Source organism: Lygodium microphyllum, chromosome 26, assembly GCF_053477565.2.
Source record: "Lygodium microphyllum isolate KBCC chromosome 26, Lygodium_microphyllum_v1.1.10, whole genome shotgun sequence".
Lineage (NCBI taxonomy): Eukaryota > Viridiplantae > Streptophyta > Polypodiopsida > Schizaeales > Lygodiaceae > Lygodium > Lygodium microphyllum.
In genome coordinates, this window is record NC_141160.1 from 116,460,145 (window position 1) to 116,481,028 (window position 20,884).

The 20,884-nt window shown below is 41.4% G+C and overlaps 1 protein-coding gene across 2 annotated transcripts in view; it reads left to right on the top strand.

Moving 5' to 3' along the window:
- TAF5 (TBP-associated factor 5) overlaps positions 1-19,035 on the top strand; it is a 111,943-nt gene extending 92,908 nt beyond the window's left edge. For both annotated transcript variants that reach the window (XM_087668596.1, XM_087668597.1), the window contains 12 exons: positions 4,778-4,879; positions 4,955-5,094; positions 5,211-5,321; positions 6,004-6,073; positions 6,177-6,225; positions 6,888-7,052; positions 9,230-9,306; positions 16,445-16,561; positions 17,890-18,155; positions 18,235-18,330; positions 18,438-18,507; positions 18,711-19,035. In XM_087668596.1, coding sequence (XP_087524722.1) covers positions 4,778-4,879; positions 4,955-5,094; positions 5,211-5,321; positions 6,004-6,073; positions 6,177-6,225; positions 6,888-7,052; positions 9,230-9,306; positions 16,445-16,561; positions 17,890-18,155; positions 18,235-18,330; positions 18,438-18,507; positions 18,711-18,764 — 1,317 coding nt within the window. In that variant the 3' untranslated portion in view covers positions 18,765-19,035. The remainder of the gene's footprint in view (positions 1-4,777; positions 4,880-4,954; positions 5,095-5,210; positions 5,322-6,003; positions 6,074-6,176; positions 6,226-6,887; positions 7,053-9,229; positions 9,307-16,444; positions 16,562-17,889; positions 18,156-18,234; positions 18,331-18,437; positions 18,508-18,710) is intronic.
- Positions 19,036-20,884: the final 1,849 nt, after the last annotated feature.

Here is a 20,884-nt window from a genome sequence, read left to right on the forward strand (position 1 = left end):
TAAGGTAAAGTGAGCATTTTAGTTAATGTTTATTTGCTGATTGCTGTAATTAAGTGCTTAATCAGATTAAACCACCCTATTCGAGAAGATAGGCTGGTTTCACACCCCAGAGAGGATAGGGCATCGAACAAAGGGTGCACGTCGCCTGCCTAGTGGCCTACCAAGCCCTACAAAGGCGGATGGAACTACATGGATTTTATTTCATTTTTTTTGAATAAGTGAAGTAAATTTGATGGGATGTGGCCGATTGAGTAAAAGTGACCTAGAAGATAGGAGTAGGGAGGGTACACATCACAAAACAACACAAGCTAACCCATCCACTCAGAGTGTCGATGACAAGGAAAAATAGGTGATGAGGTATCCATGTGATGAAGAAGGATGGTGGTGTGGTAAGAACAGCCGTCGGTGGAAATAGCTTAGGATCCGCGCAAGTGGTGCTCTGCACAATGAGATGCAAAGTATGCTATATGCGAAAAGAATGCTTATGTAGCAGGTGCCACGTGGACAGTGTCCCTCGTGGGGAAATTGTTCACTTGTCCAAGCGCCCTAGTACAAGGATGATGTAATCATGCAATGCAAAGGGTAAGGTACAATAGGGGGAAAAAGCCGATGTCGAAGACAAAGTGCTGAAGCTTGTAGAATACCAAGGGCAGGAACCCCCTCTCAACAAGGGTAGGAACCCCCTCTCAGCTTGGATATAGATGCTGAAGAAGGAAGAGGAGCCTAATGTCGGTCTTCATATGGTGCCGAGAACCATAAGGAATGAAAGAAGATGAAGTGAATGAAGCACTCCGCTAGAAAAGCAAGGTAGAAGTCATCGCCATGATAGCATCGAGAGAGATGCTGCACGATCCGCCTTGGGAGGGAAAACCGCCATGCTGGAAGAAGAGCAAGCACTCCTAGGATGATGAAACCATGAAAGGAACGGTGCGCATCCCCACGTCTCTAGCTCAGGGAGGACCAAAGAAAATTGCAAGTTAGCCCTACACTGAAAGACAAAACCTTGCAAAAGAGATGAGAATATGCAAACACAGAGGTTAGTGGTGAGATACTCCAAAGCAAAAGAGAACATAAAGAAAATCTAACTCAAAATAAATGCAATGAATGTTTGTGTGTGTGAGGAAATGCAGCGGAAGACAAAAAGGATAATGAATCCTATGGGCCTGGCCAACTCTAAGAGGGTGAAAAATGAATGCTAGACTGACCTAGGGTATTCGAAAGGACCTAGAGGCATGCGAGTCGAAGAAGGTGGCTACCATCGCGTATGTCCAGTAGCAGGGCTCTACCAAGGGAACGCCTGATGAGGTGGAGAGGAAGGTGAGATGGATGCATGAAGTGCAACGGGATCGGAACCTGCAGACCAATTGGCCAGTCTCTCAAGGGTAGTGAAAGAGATGGGCTGCTGAGGCTGTACTCGAGCCACATGTCCAGCAGCAGTAACAACGGGTGCTGAAGGAGCAGATGAAGCAAGAGCGGAGAGCGTAGCCCCATTGGTCTGTGCAGTCGTGGTGGCCTGCTGAGACTTTTTAGGTGGAAGACCTTGGGCCTTGGAGCGACACTTCTTGTTCACATGGCCTGCTCTCTAGCAATGTGTGTAAAGCCGGTTTTTCTTAGGGAGTTGTTGCCAGATAGGTCTAGATTCTTTGGTTCCATCTGAGGAAGAGAAGTCACCCTTTGATTGGCTTGCCTTCGCATCTAGCGAGTTCTTGCCACTATTGGTTGTTCCTTCCAAAGAAGAGGCAACCAACCCCCTCTGTTTTGAATAAGGTTGTGATGAGGATTTTTTGTGGACTTGATCATACAGCCTCGCGTAACACAAGAACTGGCACTCAAACTCATAGAAGGTTGGCAATCTAGGTTTGGAGATGATGTGTTGAATGAAATTGAAGTACTTGTCGTGCAACTTATTCGAGAAGAATGTAACATGATCGTCATCTGACTTTGTAGAGGTAGTAGTGGCGAACTCGGCAAATAACCGCCTATATTCAGCCAGCTTGACTTTCAGATCATCCCCTTTCTTAATAGAGAACTCTTGAAGCTCAAAGTCGAGATTGATGCGCTGAGTACCATCACGAGCCGCATAGTGGTCGAGAAGGTGACTCCAACGCTTTGACACGAGCGGGAAGTGCTGCAACTGAGAGTGAAACTCGGGAAGCAATCCTAGATCAGCTCAACATTGGCTGTGGCATTGCGGGCTCTCCATTGACGGATGTAATCAGGGTGAGCTAGTCAAGGGTCTGGCAGAGGCTCTAGACCAATGACGAGGTCCCAAAGACCCTGAGACTCAAGCACTTGTTGCATGAAATTAGACCAAGTGGTAAAATTTGACCTGTTAAAACGTGTCTTATCCGTGAAGGCATTCTTGGCCGTTGCAATAGGAGTGGTAGTGCTCGGAGATGGATAGTGTGAAAAAGTGTAGTATGGGTAGGATGGGGGAGTGGAGTATACTTGGGAATGGGCCCCAGAGTGCCCACCAGGCATGCATGTAGTGTGCAAGGTGGATCCATAGGTAGGGATGGGTTGACTAGACATGGGCATGGTAGCCACATGAGGAACCCAAGGAGGTGGAACGGGAACACGGTGAGCAGAAGATGGGAATCCTTGTATAGGTGTAACCCAAGGAGAGTGTGAAGACGCACCATAAGCTGAGGATGGAAACCCCTGCATATGAGTGGTCATGGGAGATGTGAAGCTGGGGATAGTGAGGGGGATGCCTATCATAGTCATCCCAAGAGGTATGGGTGTGCTCATGTGCTGAAAGGTGAGAGGCACTGTGTTAAAGGGTGGCATTCCCCCTAACAAAGTACCATGATGCAAAGAGGTAGAGAATGGGGTGGAGAAGGAAAAGGTGCTAGGAGCGGAGATGGAAGATCCAACCCCTAGGGTGTGTGATGCAGATGTGGAGTGTAATCCAAGGTTTTGGAAAGATGATGAGAGGTGTGATATAGAGGAGGGTGGGATGGGAGGAAAGTGAGAACTGTGTGTGATATGCTCAAATGAAATAGAAGCTGTAGATGTACCTGAATTTCGTCTACTGCGTGAGCCCCCTCTATTGAAGTTCACATACGCAAAGCCATCCGGATCCTGTACCTCAAAAAAAGAAACAGGCGAGGGTATTGATTTATGCAAAACAAAAGAACTGTACAAATCTGACATTGGACCTGGCTGAGATGATGAAGATGGATTGCCAGACGTTCTGAATGCCGCATGTCCTCCTTGATCGGAGAGGTGGCCAGCCTCACCAATCGGTCTGGATATGGTATCAAAACTGGTAGGAGGGGTGTAAACATCACCATACTTGTTGCGATAGTATTCCTCAAAGTCCTCCTTTGTCATGTTAGTGAAATCTGGTGAAGGTAGAGTGTCGTCCTTCTCACCGAGTCCAAATGCTGTCTCAGGGCCTCCAATGATGGAGAAGCCTGATAAGACATCATAGGAACTGGAGAAGAAGTGTCTGGGACATTGTGATTTGGTTACGAGTCGTATTGTGTGCCTCGCACAAAGACTAGCTCTCCACAATATCCGCAGAATACTCTTTACAAGAGCACCGGCTCTGATACCATGTGAAGGAAACTGCTAGGGTTTGCACTGAGGACACACAGAGTGTATGACCACGACAGAAACACAAAGAGACAAACACAGACATAGAGGGAAAAACTCAAACCCTAAACGCAAAACTCAAAACTCAAACACAAACAGAAGAAGGGAGAGAGAGAACACAACTCTGAAGTGAATGAATGCTGTAAATGAATGTAAGAGTGTACAGTGTGCTCAAGGGCAGAGCAATGTCGGAGTGTGACATCCATCGAAGACAGATCCCAAGTTTGTGACCACTAGTTGGAGTGTAGGAGTGCTGAGTAGTGAATGGCAGCAGGCTGGTCACCAAAACGCAGCAGTCTGGAGGCTGGAAACTGGTAAATGCAGCAGTGTACCACCGATCGGAGGCTGGAAACTATGCACAGTCTGCTGTAAATAGCATGCTGAAACAATGTCTAAGAGTGTCAGGTCCTGCAATGCTGAAAACGTAGGCTGGCTGACCCTAGAGATGATGGACAGCAGGCTGAACAGCAGTCTGGGGCAGTTTGGAGCAGTCGTCAGCAGCTGAGAGCTGTCGCCTACAGCAATGGACAGGCTGAAGATAATGTGGCTGCAGTTGATGATGGTTGGACAGCAGATGGAGGCGGGCTGCAGGTTGGAAATTGGGCGCCAACAGCAGCAGAGGGTATGTGGGCTGGTGTAACCTGCAAACAAGGATGAAAGTTGAATGGGGGCAGCCTGTCTATTTATAGATGTGGAAGGGCGCCCCGAAAATTAGGGTTTCCACTAAACTCTCTCAAACCGCTCCCCGTTTTAGGGTTTCCTCTGAACTCTCTTGAACCCCTCCCCGTTTTAGGGTTTTACTCTAAAAGAGCATTTTTAGTGTGTTTTGGGGCTGTTTAAGAGGCTAATCAGCACATAATGCATATTTTAGCTCAACAGTAGTTGTCTCGACATATCTTAGAAATGGTAACCCATGCCCTCTTATGTTCCTGTTTTTCCTTCCTGAGTTCATAGAGAGATGTATTATTGGCCATAGCATGCACAATAATACAAGAGGGGGTGGAAGTGTGCATGAGGTTTGTAGTATATTATACAGAACAATACTGATGTGTAACTAATGGAGGAGCTTGTTATTGCTGCCTTAGCATCATCGAGCTGAATGCTGCTAGTCATTTTGCTTTGTATAATTGTGGGCTGTTTTTGATTTTGGTATGATCATGACATTAGAATGTTTCAGATGTCAGAGGATTCATTGGAGGAGAAGCTCGAGAAAGAGTTGGCATCTGAAGCTGAAAGGGCTGATACAGAAGCTAAAGAAGGCGATGCTGAGGATACAAAAGCAAGTATTTTTGGGCATTTGGGAATTTAATCCTTAAGCTATCATTCATCCATACTTATGCAACATCTTTTGCAGAAAAAGAGTGGGGAACCTGTGAAAAGTAAGAAGCTGAAGAAGGACAAAGCAACTGGAACTGTGGGCAAGTCTCTCAAAACCGAAACTACAACTGTATCGAATGTTCCTCGCGTCAAATCTGAGCTTGCAATGCCTTCTATGTATGTATGACATCTTAGTGCCCCAGCTCTCAGTAGCCATTCATGTTACAGTACTTTTGTTTTGAGGATCCATGTTGCAAAATTGTAATGATGGAAGGCTGTTCTTTCTTTTGCAGATCTGAAGAAACAGAGCGACAGGCTCTGGAAGATCTGAAAAATAGGGCACGTTTAAGTAATACTGCTTTGCCATCTGTTAGCTTTTACACCTTCATAAATACCCACAGCAGGTTAGTTTTTGGGTTATGCTTTTATGGGCATGCATCTTCCTATGTGTAGGGGATGTGTGTGAGAATGTATGCATGCATTGGTGCATGGGTGTTTGTGTGGATGTGTTCACTCATGTGCTTTCTTTATAGAATGATTTATACCATATCAGCAGCAGTTTAGTGGCGTTCGATTTTACAAGGTCGTCAAGTGCAGTTTAAAACTGCCAATATACTAAGTGCAGTTGAAGGATGACTTGTGCCGTCCAAGTAGAGCTCCTTTCTAGTTGTCAGTCTACTGATGATGTACTTACATCTGCATTGTTAAGTGTTTCTGTGTGCACTGTGGTCTAGACCATCAGACCTCGAGCTTAACTAGCTTGATTAGAAGTTTGAGATGAGAAATATCCTGAGTCCACACCTCTTGGTGGCGCAAGCTCTGAGCAACTTCAAAGGAGTGGTAGCAAGACCCTGTCCTCATTTTGCATAGGAGTCTACCTTCAATGAAGGGTAGCAAAGCTGGAGGCACTGAATCTCCATCCTCCAGTCACTGTTCTAGAGAATGATTCAGACCTGAATGCTTAAAGGCATGATCAACCAGCGCAATTAATTGCATGTCTCTGCATGAACACTCACACAGGTTTTTTAAACATGCTTCTCACTCTTTGTGCTTTCTGGTTTTATTTGTGGCGTGCAATGCTGTCAGCTTGAACTGTGCATCGATATCTGTTGATGGTGCAATGGTGGTGGGAGGTTTTGCGGATTCATCTCTGAAGGTAATGCACGAGTCTTTATCTGTTGGCTTCAGGTTGTTTTTTCCTTTTTCTTCAGTGAAGCAGTTTTTGGAATAGTTTTTGAACTTAAGAATGCGATCAGCAGGTTTGGGATATGGCAAAGCTGGGATTACAGCAATCTTCAAATGATACTGGTATTAGAAAATAACACTTCTTTTTGGGTGCAAAAGTGTGAGCTTGTCATGGGAATTCAGGCTGCAGCAAAGTTACTTAACTTGATTGGCTGAGGTGGGATGGAAGGTTTGCCAGGGTCCTGTTCATACTGCATGGAATTTTAGCTCCTTATGTTTGCATTAAGTTGAATGTGGTCTGGCATCTTCTGTAGTCTAGGTCTGATGTCTGATAGTTATCCTAACTGACTGGAGTGGCAAGATTGCAACTTGTAGAGGTTTTGAAGGTGCATGTCCTGAGTACTGGCTTGCTACTGTTAAATCCTTTTGCTTGAATGAACCATTATGTGGTCTCTTCATTGTTCAAAAACAAACACTGGTTTCAAAGAGGTGGAAAAATCGATTGTTTTTCTTCCTTTGGAAAGGTTGTGCTTGACTGGAGGTGACATTAAACAAAGGCCTCAATATTCTTCATACAATGAACTAGTGATAGCAAGAGAACACAGTTTAGGTGATCACACACTAATTCTTTTACTTCAAGATTTACCAGTGTGACGTTTTACCTGACATAGTGGTATAGAAGTTCTTTTTCAAGTAAAAGACTAGGGACAGGATACAAACTATTTTTTTCAAAGGAAGAATTGCAATACTGGTCACTGACTCCTGGTTACTTGAGTTTTGTGCAGCGTTAGCCAATGGTGCTGTGAATACCAATACGGAGATTAAAGAGACAGCAGAGGATAGTGGAAAACCTTTATATACACATTTACAGGGCCATGCTGGACCTGTCTATGCTGCCAATTTTAGTCCAGATGGAAACTATATATTGTCTGCCTCGAATGATTGCACTGGTGAGTTTCTTGATTTATGGAAAAGAAAAAACTGAACAAACCTTCTAACTTCTAAGATACCTTATAAGGAAATGCTATTAATAGTTATGTGAAATGGGAAACCGAAAGAGGAACATGAATGGGACAGAAACAGGAAGGGAAAAGTTTGGAGTTTGGGGGAGTATCCACTGACTATAGGGATGACAGGCACAGAACTGGAATGGCAGAAATGTGGAGTTTCGTAACTATACAGATTGTCTCTACAGATCAATGATCAGAGTATGATTGCACAGACTAAGTAGATGTGCAGGCCCTTAATAAGAAGAAATCTTTTTTGTAAGAAAACCTATCTCAAAGGCCACTACAAATGAAACCTCACAACTAGCTTGTATCCATTTCTCCTGTAGATGAGTTGAATGGAAAAGCCTGCAGTGGGCTCCAGCACGGTGTCACCTTGATTGCTATTGTTCTTTGTACTCTGCCGAGTTACTTTATAATGACTTGACACTTGCTCTATAAGACTTTCCCGGTACTAGTCACAGTTGGCTTCATCATTTTAAAAATGTCTATGATAGTTACACAGAAACATAGCATAATTAGAGTTGTCCCACAGCACACAAAACGAGAGAGAGTAAAAAACGTTGAAGACTTGTTAGGCCTTGCTTTGTCTTTGTTTAACTGCAAAGCACAGCTCTTTCCACTTAATTAGAGAGGACAATAGAATCTCCCAATCAGCTCCTCTTAGATGTTGCATTGGAGCAAACAAATCAGACATCTGCCTTATGTTTGGCCTAGGTTTCATTATGTGCACAGATGCACATATGCACGCTTGTAGGATGGAAGAATTCTCAATGCAGTCATCAGTAATTCTTTGGCTTCTAATATTGGATTGGGAGACACCGTCTCAAAATTTGGGGCAATGAGGACCATGGACCCTTGTGCGAGCCTGGTGTGAACCTCTCTCATCATGGAGAACTGGTTCAGAGAGAGCGATTCCCAATGAGGTCCCTCTCTGTGTTGCCTGTAGGGTATCAAGACAAGACAAAGGAGCAATACGAGTGCCATTTATCTGAGGAGCGACCATTCTCCCAATGTGTTCCTCTATTGAAGAGTTGAACCTCATAGGGGATTGGGGCACACTGTCTCTTTGGGGCAATGTGGACCCTGGACCCTCGTGTGGGTCTAGCATCAACATCTCTCACCATAAAGAACTGGTGTAGAGAAATTGACTCCCAATGAAGTCCTATTTCTGTGTGCAAAAGGCACATGGGGTATCAATACAAGTAAAGGGAGTAATAAGAGTGTTGCAAGGTGAGGGGTGACCATTCTCCCAGTGTGTTCCCACATTGAAGAGTTTTACTCTCCTAGACTCAGGTTTGTGATTGTTAGTAGACTGTTGAAGTGTTCAGAAGTGCTATTCTCACCTTGGGAGGAGGACTCTGCAATACACTCAGGGCTTCTCAATATCCCAATTTACTTTTGTTTGTATCTCATGCTTGTGGACCAAGAAGGCCTGTTCATTGTTTCTGTTCAATGCCTGTGTTGTCCACAGAACATGACCTTTACTCACCTGTTCTTGTTCTATGGATCTGTGTGGTGAGGTTTCATGCCGTAAGGACCCTTGGGATATGGCCCAATAATGTTGTAATGGTAGAATTCCCACTATGGCTTCATTGTTGTTGCATCCCTTCCGGTGTCCAGGATGTTGAGAAGTTGCACCCTTGTCTAGTGGTTTAGGGGCTCCTGTGTAAAGAAATTTTATTATTGGTAGTATTATTGAGTGACAACTATTCTCTTTGATGAAGCTTCATGGGGGGACTGGAACCACAATCAGGCAGTGATTTCCTTTTGACAAGTAGTCATGGTCTCAACAACTGTGACTTTGTGTGTTTGAGTCAAAGACTAATAAGTTGTGGAATCAAAAACAATCTTTGAACCAATGGACTTTTTGGAAGGGGCGGTCAATAGTTCTCTGTTTCTTTAAGATGGTACTTCTGTAGCTTGAAATAGATTCCAAGAATCAAGATCTTTTGAGTCTCTTGTATTGTATTGTTTCACATTTCTATCTATCAGTAAGTGCCTTATTTTAACAGAAACTTGCTGTAGCTAAAACGAGCTTGTTATGTGGTAGGAATCTCTATTTTGTTGAATCCAAGTATACTATAGATCATATTTCAAATTCATTTTTATTGTCATAGTTCGTTTGTGGAGCCTGCCTCTGGCTACAAATTTGGTGTGTTACAAAGGGCACAACTATCCAGTTTGGGATGTTCAAGTAAGTGTTTGGTTTTGATATTTTGTATAAACTAAGCTGAATGCTAATTGTTTTTTTTGTTAACTTTGGTAGCTTATGAAGTATGATTTAGGCAATAATGCTGTCCTTACTAGTGTTTAATCGTGTGTGCACATGCATGCATGCATGTGCATGTGCAGCTTGTATCGTTGTTATCTACTGCATTTGATCTATTTGTATGCAAAGTTTAGATAGAACACACTCAATTGGTTTTGGATCATTCTCATTCGGGGTGGCTTGTTTTTTGATCTATCAAAGCATGAGACTAATCTGCAAAGATGCTACTCTCTACTTGTTCAGGACATAATTGAGTACATGCAAACAACAATTTATTATTATGCTCGCTGGTACATGGACCAAAAAGGGTTGGAAGTCCAACAAGCTAGGCATTTAAATACTTGATGGCAGCTGTGCAAGTTAGACTATTAACTGCTGTTGAGCGATAGACATTTGTCCATGCGAAACACATTACTATGCAAAATGATGAGCGTAAAGTATAAAAGTGGCTGACAAGAGCCACTATTAGAAGAGTGAGGGCTGAAACTGGGCAATGCTCACAAAGTGTTTGAGTTAGAACAATATTGCAAACAACAATTGGCTAAAATGTTTGCTGCCCTTTCCTGTATTACACCTGAAATGGTGGAAGCCAGATTCTAGCGCAACATGTTCATCCTTTTATTTTAGCGGGATGCCTCCTCATTAGAAGATGCTTTTACTATGCTTGATTTGGATGAGGATTTGCACTTGATGGGAAGATGGAAATCACTTGGGTGGGGTGAATTAATGGTGGAATTTGTTAGGGCTTTGCTTAAAGATACAATACCTCTTCTAACTAGTAAGGCATTGCTTTTTGATCTTATGCTTGTATGATGCAAAGAGAGTTTGGTCAATCTATTTCCTTAAAGCCATCATGTGAATACCTCTCCCTATTGGCAACTGATAACTTTGATGCAAGTTTTTTATGAACGGGTCACCAAAATAAAGTTGAATGAAAGATATATGCCTCTATTGTGGAGCATGAGTTGAGTTGGTGGGCTGAAACAAAGAAAATACACTCTACAGGGGATAAGCTGGCTTCTGCCACGGATAAAATACGCTAGACCATATATTCAAGCTAAGGGCCTTGATTGACGAGGGAAGATCATGGTGGCAAAAAATCTATTGTTGTTTTGTGGATTTCCGCAAGGCTTTTGATACTATACCACATGCAAGACTCACGCAAAAGTTGCGAGCCATTGGAGTCCCAGAGGATATGCAGTGGTGTATTTATGCATTGTATGAAAGTGTGATAGGGAGAGTATGAGTGTTTGGAGGCACAACAGACTGAGTGTCTAGCACGGTTGGTGTAAAGCAAGGCTGTCCCCTCTCTTCTTTGCTGTTTGGACTATACATTGACGAGATTTCTGACTGCATACAGAGATGGGGTGGTATGGGAACTAGCTTGACTGGGGTACTGATACCAATTTGTTATATGCAGACAATATGGTGCTTATCTCAAATTCACATGAGGGACTACAATTACATCTGGATGCATTCCATGTGTTGTGTGAAGATAAAGGATCTTGGAAAGACTAAAATTATGGTCTTTAACACCTCAGCAGCTTGGGTGACATGCTCAAGAGCATAACTTTATGTATGACGGTCAGCCTGTGGAAATGGTTAGACAATATGTATACCTCGGGGTTACTTTCAAAGGGCCACAATTTTCATGGAAGGAGACTTCAGAGGCTAGGCTTGCACGGGCATATGCAGCTTTGGGTACTCTAGAGCGCAATGTGCACACACAGTTTCAAGAACCTAGTATCAAATTGTGGCTTTTTGACACTTTAGTAATGCCCACACTACTCTATGGGGCAGTCATTTGGGGCCCAAGCCTTTATCATACTAGACAGATGCCACTTATGGACTATGATAGACTGGAAGGACAACATTATGATGGCTGGGAACATATGGAAGATCACTGGTCATGATGATAGCACGTATGATAAGGGCAAAAGCCTCAGTACCACAAGAGATCATCCGAGCAGAATTGGGCGGTGCACCCATGGTAGTTGAGGCATTATTTCAAGCAATTACTTTCCTCCAGAGGATATGGCAGCTTGCTAAAGACCGATATCCTAAACTAGCTCTCGAGTCTTCAAGACAACTTGTAGCAAAGGGAAATAGACAGTGTTGATATGCACATATGAGTACGTGGTTGAATTTACATGGCATGAGTACATATAGACTACCACTGTTCAATTACAGCCTTGACTGCCCTACTTTGAGTCTCAGTCCTTATTGGAGCTCCAGCAGCATAGAGCAGTATTGTTACGGGATAGGAGGCGACCCCAGCCTCATCCACCCCTCCAGAGAGCAGTTAAAAGACTTTTTCAGTGTAGCTAACCCCCAGTCGCTGCCACCCCAAACACTACATCTCCTACTAATAGGCGTCATCGAGGACATTAGGTGGCATCACAGTTGACAAAGCTACATCGTTACATAGAGCACGGTGCCCTAGAGTATCTATTCGGCAATATAGGCATGCCCATATGCGTTACATTTGCATCACGATTGCTCGTTACAGATGCATATTGGCACATTGACTCAGTCGGAGGTAGCTTGCAGAGTCGGTGGATTCCATAGATTGAGGGGGAGATACTCTACACTCTTTTTAATCTTTTTAAACTTAGTTTTTCTAGCTTTTTCAGTTTTTCCATACTTCTCATTCCGATCTACCATGTAGACCTACACATAAATTTTATCTCTTCTTCTCTGATGAGAGATGATGATACCAATTGTATTGGTTATGGTCTTATAGGCCATTTTGGCCTTTTAGAGACGTTAATAGATCTTATCTTATCTTATCTACACAATGACTTGCATCTTCTTCCATATGATCTTATGCCTAAATGACAAATTAACAATAACAATGAAAATGTATGTATTGGTATAGAGATTTACATCTGTGTAGTAGGATGTACCTGTTGTTGCCCAAGATGTGAAGTATCATGTGATTAATTCATAGAGAATGAAACATAATGACAGAATTAATTGTTGCCCAAGATGTGAAGTATCATGTGATTAATTCATAGAGAATGAAACATAATGACAGAATTGATTGATGCATAATGATACTCAATTGCAAAATGAAAGGAGATGCATTAATGAAAGAATGAGAGTACAACCCTCGAATAACCACAATAAGTAATGCCACATGTTATGTGCTAGGGTCTCATGGAGTGTGCTTTTATAGAAAAACCTAGCCCTAAGATGGCTCAACTGTCATAAGAAATCCTAACTCTAGTGTCACTAGAGGTAACAACTATTTTAATGGCAGTTTAAATACCTAGGAAGCCCATGCATCAAAGGGCATCAATGCGAAGCCCATGAGATGGCCTGCAATTATTTGAGTAATTTGCTATATGCAATGGCTATGCATCTTTTCTACACATCCTCTTCTTTCATGCTTGGATCATTTGACTGCTACTAGCAATTTGAACTTTGCTTGATGTTGAGCTATCAAGTAGGCCATAATTTCTACTGCAAAGCATATGCTGGTGACTCTTAGTTTATGACTAGGAATGAATGTTACTATTCTCAAACAACTATTGGAGATGTTTGCCATGGTAGTTGGCTAGAGGACTTTGAGCTCTCTCTTTCTATGCCCATAGCTAGGTCCTTGTCTATGGGGGTAGAGGAGAGAGGCTCAACATTCTGAGATCAGTGAGATAGGGTCGTCTGCTTGCCCCCTTCTTATATATATTTCTAGTAGAGGCTATGAGTGCCCCCTTGACAGACAGATCTTTAAGTATTCGAGGGATCAAATTGCCCATCCCAGAGTTTGATGAGCTTTTTGGCATGGAGTTTGCAATTGACACAACTGTTTATCTAAAAGGGCATAAAGGTGACTTTTGGAGCCTTTTTTGCAGCCATGGAGAATTTTCAGGGGAGCTTCAAGTGCTCTTGTTAATTGGCATAAGTCATGTGGATTTTGGTGTATGATACCTGACAGCCTATTTGGAGACCCTATGAGGACTTGGGTACTGTGTGGGTCTGCTATGAGGTATCTTGGATGCCATGTGGGGATTGATATTACTGCAGAGCTGCAGTTGGACGAAGGTGGCTTGGGATGTTATCATTCAGCCTGGATCTGGAGGTGTTTTGGGGATTATGGATCTAGATAGTCAGGACAGAGCCCTATTGGTTAAGCTCATTGTTAGGTGTCATCTTTCGGGTGAGGAGTCTTGGAAGAACCTACTGCTATGGAGGTTAAAGTCTATTACTCCCACATTTGGACAACTATGGCAGTCTGATGTTCTTCAAGACATCAAGGCAGAGATGCAGGGAGGAGTTTTTAGCTCAGATGCCGTTATGAGAGCTTGGAGACATATATCATTCGGCCTGCTAGTTTGTATGGATGATAGTTGAGAGTATATGGGGCAACAACCTCTTCTGTTCAACCATTATTTGAAATCAGAGCTTGGCCACGCCCTTGGATAGAGGACCCATCTATGGTAGGGGAGATTCTCCATGTAGGTTGCCTTTTCTGTAGGAGAGTGATTTGTTTTTTCAGATCAGGGTCTTCTGGAGTTATGTTAGAGATGTCAACATAGGTGTTACATCATTGGATGTCATGGGTGGGTACGCACATCATTGGCCACTAAGTGTCACTAGGTGTGAATGCGTCTTAAAAGCTAGGAGGGTCTTGCAATGTGAATGTGCTTAGAGGACTTTATGGTTAGCTGAAGGATTTTGTAGTTTAAATGTGTTTAGGCCCTAGGGCACATTAGGGCTTGGATGCTACCCAGTTATCAAGAAACCCATCTCATATGGTTAGGAAAGTCTTGTCATAACATATGAAGTGCCTATTTTAAACTTCAAGAAAATCGTATGCAAAAAGATGTGTGTGATCTTTTGTAATTAGCATTCATCGTATGAAAAATTATTATCATTAATGATTGGCATGGATTGCAGGGATTTTGTTTGAGTTGTTCATCTACACTTCTTCTATGTATAAAGTTAATTTTAATCATGGATAATGTACCATGATGCATGTAAATATATGTTCTGTTGAATGTTTATTAGAATCATGATATGAGGTTGCTATGTTATGTGACTCCTATTCTGTATGTATATATAGTTCCATAGTGTTTTTTCCTTCTTGAATGAAACCTGCTTTTAACATTTGAAGAAACTTGTATGAAACATATGGAATCCGTTTCATACGCTCCCATTTCAAAAACCTTGGCAACTACAGGTGGCTAGATTCTATAAAGGACCCTAGGGCCCATTCACATACATTATCATGTGGCACATTCTTGGACTCATGATGATAGGCAGCTCCACCCCCACAGCCATATTTATGTGGGTTGGTGGTTTGGGATGCTAGCTCTTATGGTAAGGCTTGGGGGAGAGCCTGTATTGCTTCTATGACTGGGAGGCTAGCCAAGGGTAAATTTGAGCTAAAAGGACCTGTAAGCGTTTGTCATACTTGTAAACTTCTGTTTAAGAATAAGAGCCATAAAGTACTTACCGCTTGCACATGATGCAAGCTGTTCATATGAATACATCACACAACTAAAGTTGTTTCTTAGAAGAGCCAAGTCCAAGGTTTGAGTGACTTGAAATAAAAACGTAATGAAATGTGAAAAAAAAGTAAAAAATAGAGAATAAAAATGGAGGTCTCACATGCATATGATTGCAGCTCCATGGAAGTCTTTCTTTTCCATGCACGTGGTTAGCTTCCTTACTTCCTCAAATGGTTGGCATAGATAAATCTTGAGAAACCTGTGCTGTCTTAGCTTACACATGAGTAGACTGATGAGACACATGCCCTTTTTTCTTTCATTGCTAGTAAGTTATCATGTGCATTAGTTGCATGAGATCAATTCGCTTCAGTAACACTTGTTATTATGCTTACGTTTTCACATGAGATTCAAGTGAGTCACCACTGTATGCCCCTCCTTATTTTATTTTAATTTTTTGGGTATTGTACAGCATATATCACATCATAATATGTCATAGTTCATATCATACTCGGTGACACTATGCTGTTATGGTTAGGGTTTTGATTTCCAATGGGGTCAAGGTTTCTAATTAATATACAATGTGTGCATCCATGCACAGTATATCGTAATGCATACACAAAGCTCTCAATTCATTGTTTAATTGCCCCACAAGAGTTGGTGTCAACCTACTAGGATTATGTTTGTTTTTGGGATTTTTGTGCTCATATACCTATGAAGAGTACCGATATCACCCTAAAGCAATTTTAAGTTTTTGGCTTTCTTGTAATCACACATTTATAGCTGGGTGACTATTTTATTGAACATGCTCTGATTCTTCTTCTTGTATTTTGTCTTGCTTTTGCACATAATCTTTGCAAGGTGTTGAGGGGTACCACGGTAAGCCCCCATTTCTGCGATGAGCACCATCTATCAACCTTTACTGATAGCTCCATCATATTTGGGTGCTTCTACTAGTCTCTGTCACCACCGCCCTACCCGTTAGGTTGTCTGGCAGACAGGCAGCCTTGGTCAGCACTGCCATTTAGGGTTAGAGTCCCAAGCTAAGATTTTGGATCTAGTTGATCTATACATCATTCACACCTCTTGCAAGCTATACCACCTATGTTGTAGTGTGCTCTCATCAGTAGTTGTCTCTCTTATATATCGATTTGCATACTTCCAGCAAGTAGTTATGAGGAAAAGCCAAAGAGGATGGTCAAATCATGGTTTTTCACTCTGAGACGTCTGTTTTCCTGATTCTTACATTGCAATTAGTGAACTGTTTGCAAGAGTGTAAAATCAAATCCCATTGTCAAACTGTAATCTTATGTATTCTGATGCTTAAGACCTTTTCTTGGTGCTATTGCTTTTTCTGTACTAATTCTGAGTTCCGGTACTCTGGACTGTAAGTTTGTCTCATGTAACTTAAAGGACTAACAAATCTCGGACTCTACAGTTGTGATTGGTAATATCTGCTTTATTTTTTCTAAAAGACCTGTGGATGTTAGTCCACTCTTATGCTTGATTTGTTTTTTCATACAGTAACAAGTACTGAAGTGAAAGGCTTGCGGTTTCAGAAACATTTTGCTGTGATGTTAAAGAAGCCTTTCTTTCTGGTGGTTTTGTTTCAGTTCAGTCCTGTTGGTCATTATTTTGCAAGTGCCTCTCACGATCGAACGGCTAGAGTCTGGTCGATGGACAGAATCCAGCCACTACGTATTATGGCTGGACATTTTTCAGATGTTGATGTGAGTTATATTGTGCCAATGTTTAGGAAGAGGATACTTTAAGGCTGTTTGTGAAATGCACTCGATGATGACTTGTCTGCTGGTATCAGAAGGTAAAAAGTCTACAGGGATTGAGTGGTTAGTTCATTTATAGTATTCTTAGTTAGTAAGTATTGTGTAGGCTTTTCAGTTACTACAGCTTTTGGAATGGTGGTGTATGGTGCCAATTGGCTATTATGAATCTGCTATCAGCTGAGCCCACACTAGGGCTCTCCTAAAGCACCAGAACAGATCCCCTCAAGTAGCTGCTCCTGAAAGGTTGCCCAAAGGTCCCATACACTGGCTGGTGCGAAGCCAAAATCTCACTTGTTTTATTCTCATTGTTTCCATTTTCCAATATTGAACACCAAAACAGTCCAGCACCATCATGATTGTGTTTCAAGAAGATTGAAAATCTTGATGAGTTTGTAAAACAAGACAGCAAGTGCCCAACTCGTGCTCCTCATTGCCTAATTTGTGTGTGATTTCTTGTGGTAGCAGTTCAAACCTTCAACATAACCAGGCTTGATGAGCTTGTGCACTGGCAAATTACTCAACATCTTGCAGGGTCAGGAACCAGGCTTTGTGAACTTGTGTGCAGGAAAATAACATCTTGCAAAATATAAAATGTTGGCAAGCATATTGTTGGAAATTAAACAGGAATGACATGATGATAGATTGAGTATAATTTGAACAAAGGAATAGGCGTGATAATTTGAGAAAGCTAAGCGAGTATTCTTAAGGTTTATTTCAAAGGTAAGTACGTAAGAAGTGAAGCAAGAAACATAAAACACCACTTTGGAATTTCAAATGATGAACCATAGACAACCTAGCAATTTATCATTTCAAAGTAACCTATTCACTTACAAGTGAACACAACACTCTTGGAATCACACAGACCACACAGATATGGAACCTTCTATAATGAGAATCACACACATCACACAGATATGGGACCTTCCACATTATAGATGAATTGGATATAAGCTTCCTAAATTAGATATCACACAGATATGGGGACCCAAAGTAAATATGAATACAAGATTCCTAGAGTTTGTAGACGACCCATGGTAAATATGAATACAAGGTTCCTAGAATTTATAGACTACACATATTTAGGAGCTCACGGAACTGCTGTACAATAGGGGAATACGAGAGCTTCAATTTGGCAGCAGGGTGGTTGTGTTGGTCAATGGTCAATTAATAATGTAGAAGCAGTTACAATCTGTTTGGGCTTGTGCAACGTTTTAGTTATTTCTTTTCAGCCTTCCACAATCCATTGACCAATTCCTGGATCACTTTTTGTGAAGTGTGTGCAATGGCATGTCAATTGCAACTACATTGCAACAGGCTCCAGTGACAAAACTGTCAGGCTTTGGGATGTTTCAACAGGAGAGTGCATGCGACTGTTCACAGGTCATCGGGGGATGGTAACATCTCTGGCAATGTCTCCAGATGGACGCCATATGGCTTCTGGTGATGAAGATGGAGCCATTATGATGTGGGATTTGGGATCTGGACTGTGTGTAACTCCCATGATGGGGCATACAGGATCAGTTTGGACACTTGCTTTCAGGTATACGACTTTGCCCACAGCTGCTGAAACTCTGATCCTTGACGCGTGGCAAGTTCTGACAGTTTCAACTACTTTTTAGTTGTGAGGGTTCCATACTTGCGTCTGGTTCAGCTGATAATACAGTGAGAATCTGGGATGTGAATGCAAGCTCAAAGTTGTCCCGGAATGAAGAGAAGTACGGGACTAGATGTTTCTGTATGCCAAGAGTAGTTGCAATTCCAAGTGCGCTTGTTACTTATCATTTGTTTGTTCTAATCCTTTGCTTTACTTATCATAAAGCAGGAATACTGTTCGTAGGCTAAGGCTTTTGAAAACTCTTCCAACCAAGTCAACCCCTGTTTATACGCTCGAGGTTAGTATATGCCAGTTGATATTAATCATTTTATTTATGTAGTTTGTACACATTTGTTCTTTGAGTGATTACAGTTCTGTTTCCTACCCCCCTTTATTGTTGATCTCCATTCCTAGCTCTAGGCATGGGGGAAGACGGGATTTGGTTGTTTCAGGAATGTGTAACTTCACAATGTTATTTAACTGCTACCGACTTATCTGCAGTTCTCAAGGAGAAACCTTCTGTTTGCTGGGGGCGCCTTCTGTCCTGTGACATAAGCTACACATGGTTATCAATGAACATTTCCCTTGCAATCTATCTAAAGACTGCACAAATATCAGAAACTGGGCTACTCTCATTTGCATGTTATCTGAAGACTTTCACAAGGCTCAAGTTAAGCATCTTTGAGATTGTAACTGACTCTGTGAATACACAAAGATTCTTGTTGTATTTAGCATCATAACAGTTCTCGTTTTTGATGTTCTGTCATATATCATATAGGTGTACACATGTTTGGTTTTGGTGAATAATCATTGGACTCCACTGCAAGATTGTTAGGGATGCAAATAACGAGTTTTATTAAGGCTTTGAGATATGGGACTTTCTCAGAAGGGAGTTTGGGGTATTGGAAGTTTTCAGGATGATTCCCCTTGTTTTGAAAGTCAAAACAGACAAAAAGTAGTTCCTTACGGCTTTTATGTCATGATTCCTGCATATGGAGTTTAGTGGGAGATGAATAGTAGGTAAAGATCAGTTTAAGAACTCGAGGTCTTTGACCAACCATTTGTTCACTTGTGGAACTTGTAGGGAATCATACTACAAGCCAAAAATTTGTTATGTATGTTTCAAGCTGTGATGATTCCACAATAGAACCAGAACCCTAGACTGACATGGAAGAATTTGGACCCTTCCAGGAAAATCACTCCCATCCTTGGAAGCACAGGGCCATTATAAAGTATCTGTATTACTTGCATTCAAGTCCTACATAAACAATTATTTTTCCTTTTGCACATTTTTAGAAGGGCAACTGAAGGCAATCAACAATGCCATTGTTTTTGTTTAATGTTGACAGTACTTGTTTGGAAGTTAAATGAAAGGGGGTGTCCTTTCCATACAACCAAGGATTCATTGAATTAACTTGAGAACCTATTGTCCTTTTGTCTTCTCTGTTTGCGGCTTGTATAACTTCAATGAGAGAATTTGAGTCTTGCAAAATAGGTTCGTTCACCAAAGAAACACCTTTTGATATTATGTGAGATGCATGGTCATCTAGCAAAACAGAGTATTATTGAAGTATACTATAACAGTTGATAAATTCGTCTCATTCGGTCTTTTACTGGCTGCTGTAATTGTTGCCAAATAATTTCCTTATATTCACAAGTATAGTGTTATTCGAAAACAAAAATTGCTATGAAAGAATGAATAGCACTATTATAAGTGAACTAGGTGACTGGTAAGTACTTACTTCTCTCAGTGACTCGTTTGCTTATGGCAATAATTCTTCAATGGCACCTAAAACATTGAACAAAGAATCACCACTATGAAACCTCATGTTCTAGATAAATGAGGTAGGTGTGTGACATTGCCTACATAAATATCTTGAAGGAAAGGTTAGAAGAATGTCTTTGGATTGTTTAACCGGTTTCCAAAGTTTATGTAATGTTTTGGGGTTTTTTAACTCAGGTATTTTGGGTAATTTTTCAAGGAAATAATATTGAAACAAGATAAATTTACCCACTTGTTGGCAACTTATTTTGTGTATTAAAGAAAGGAACCATAAGCTGTAATCAATTATTTTGATAATACAAGCTGCACCTAATTGATAATGCTTGTGTATTCTCATTCTTTACTAAAGAAAGCATCTCACTTACATAAATGTCATATTTTCTCCTAGCATGCTATAGTTTCTAGCTCTTATAATCACCTTGTAAACCACACTTGTTAGTAACAAACCTAGCCATAGGACATATGATGGGGGGGGGCCTCACAAGGCTTATTGAGATTGGATGTACCACCTCTCTTGTTGGGTCACTTATTTTCTTAGAAATGACATTACCTACATGGATCCAAAGGATGCCTTTGTTTTTTGGGCTAAATCATGCAAAGCAATCAAGTATACTAAGTGAAATGTACTGTATATACTTATTGGTAAAAACATTGTCAAAGAAACTTCTTTTGCTCATGGACAGGCTTTTGTGAGTTATTCTAAATAACATTCACCTTGTTAGGCTCCATCATCTATCCTCAAGCTATGATTTGTGTCATCCCTCATGAGTTTCCAAGTATTTGCTATGTCAAAAAAAGCCCATCTTCTTGGCAATTGTAGTATGTGCCGTGATTCTTCATATTCCATGGCCCAAATGGTCATCATGCTATTGCCTTTGTAATAGAATAATAT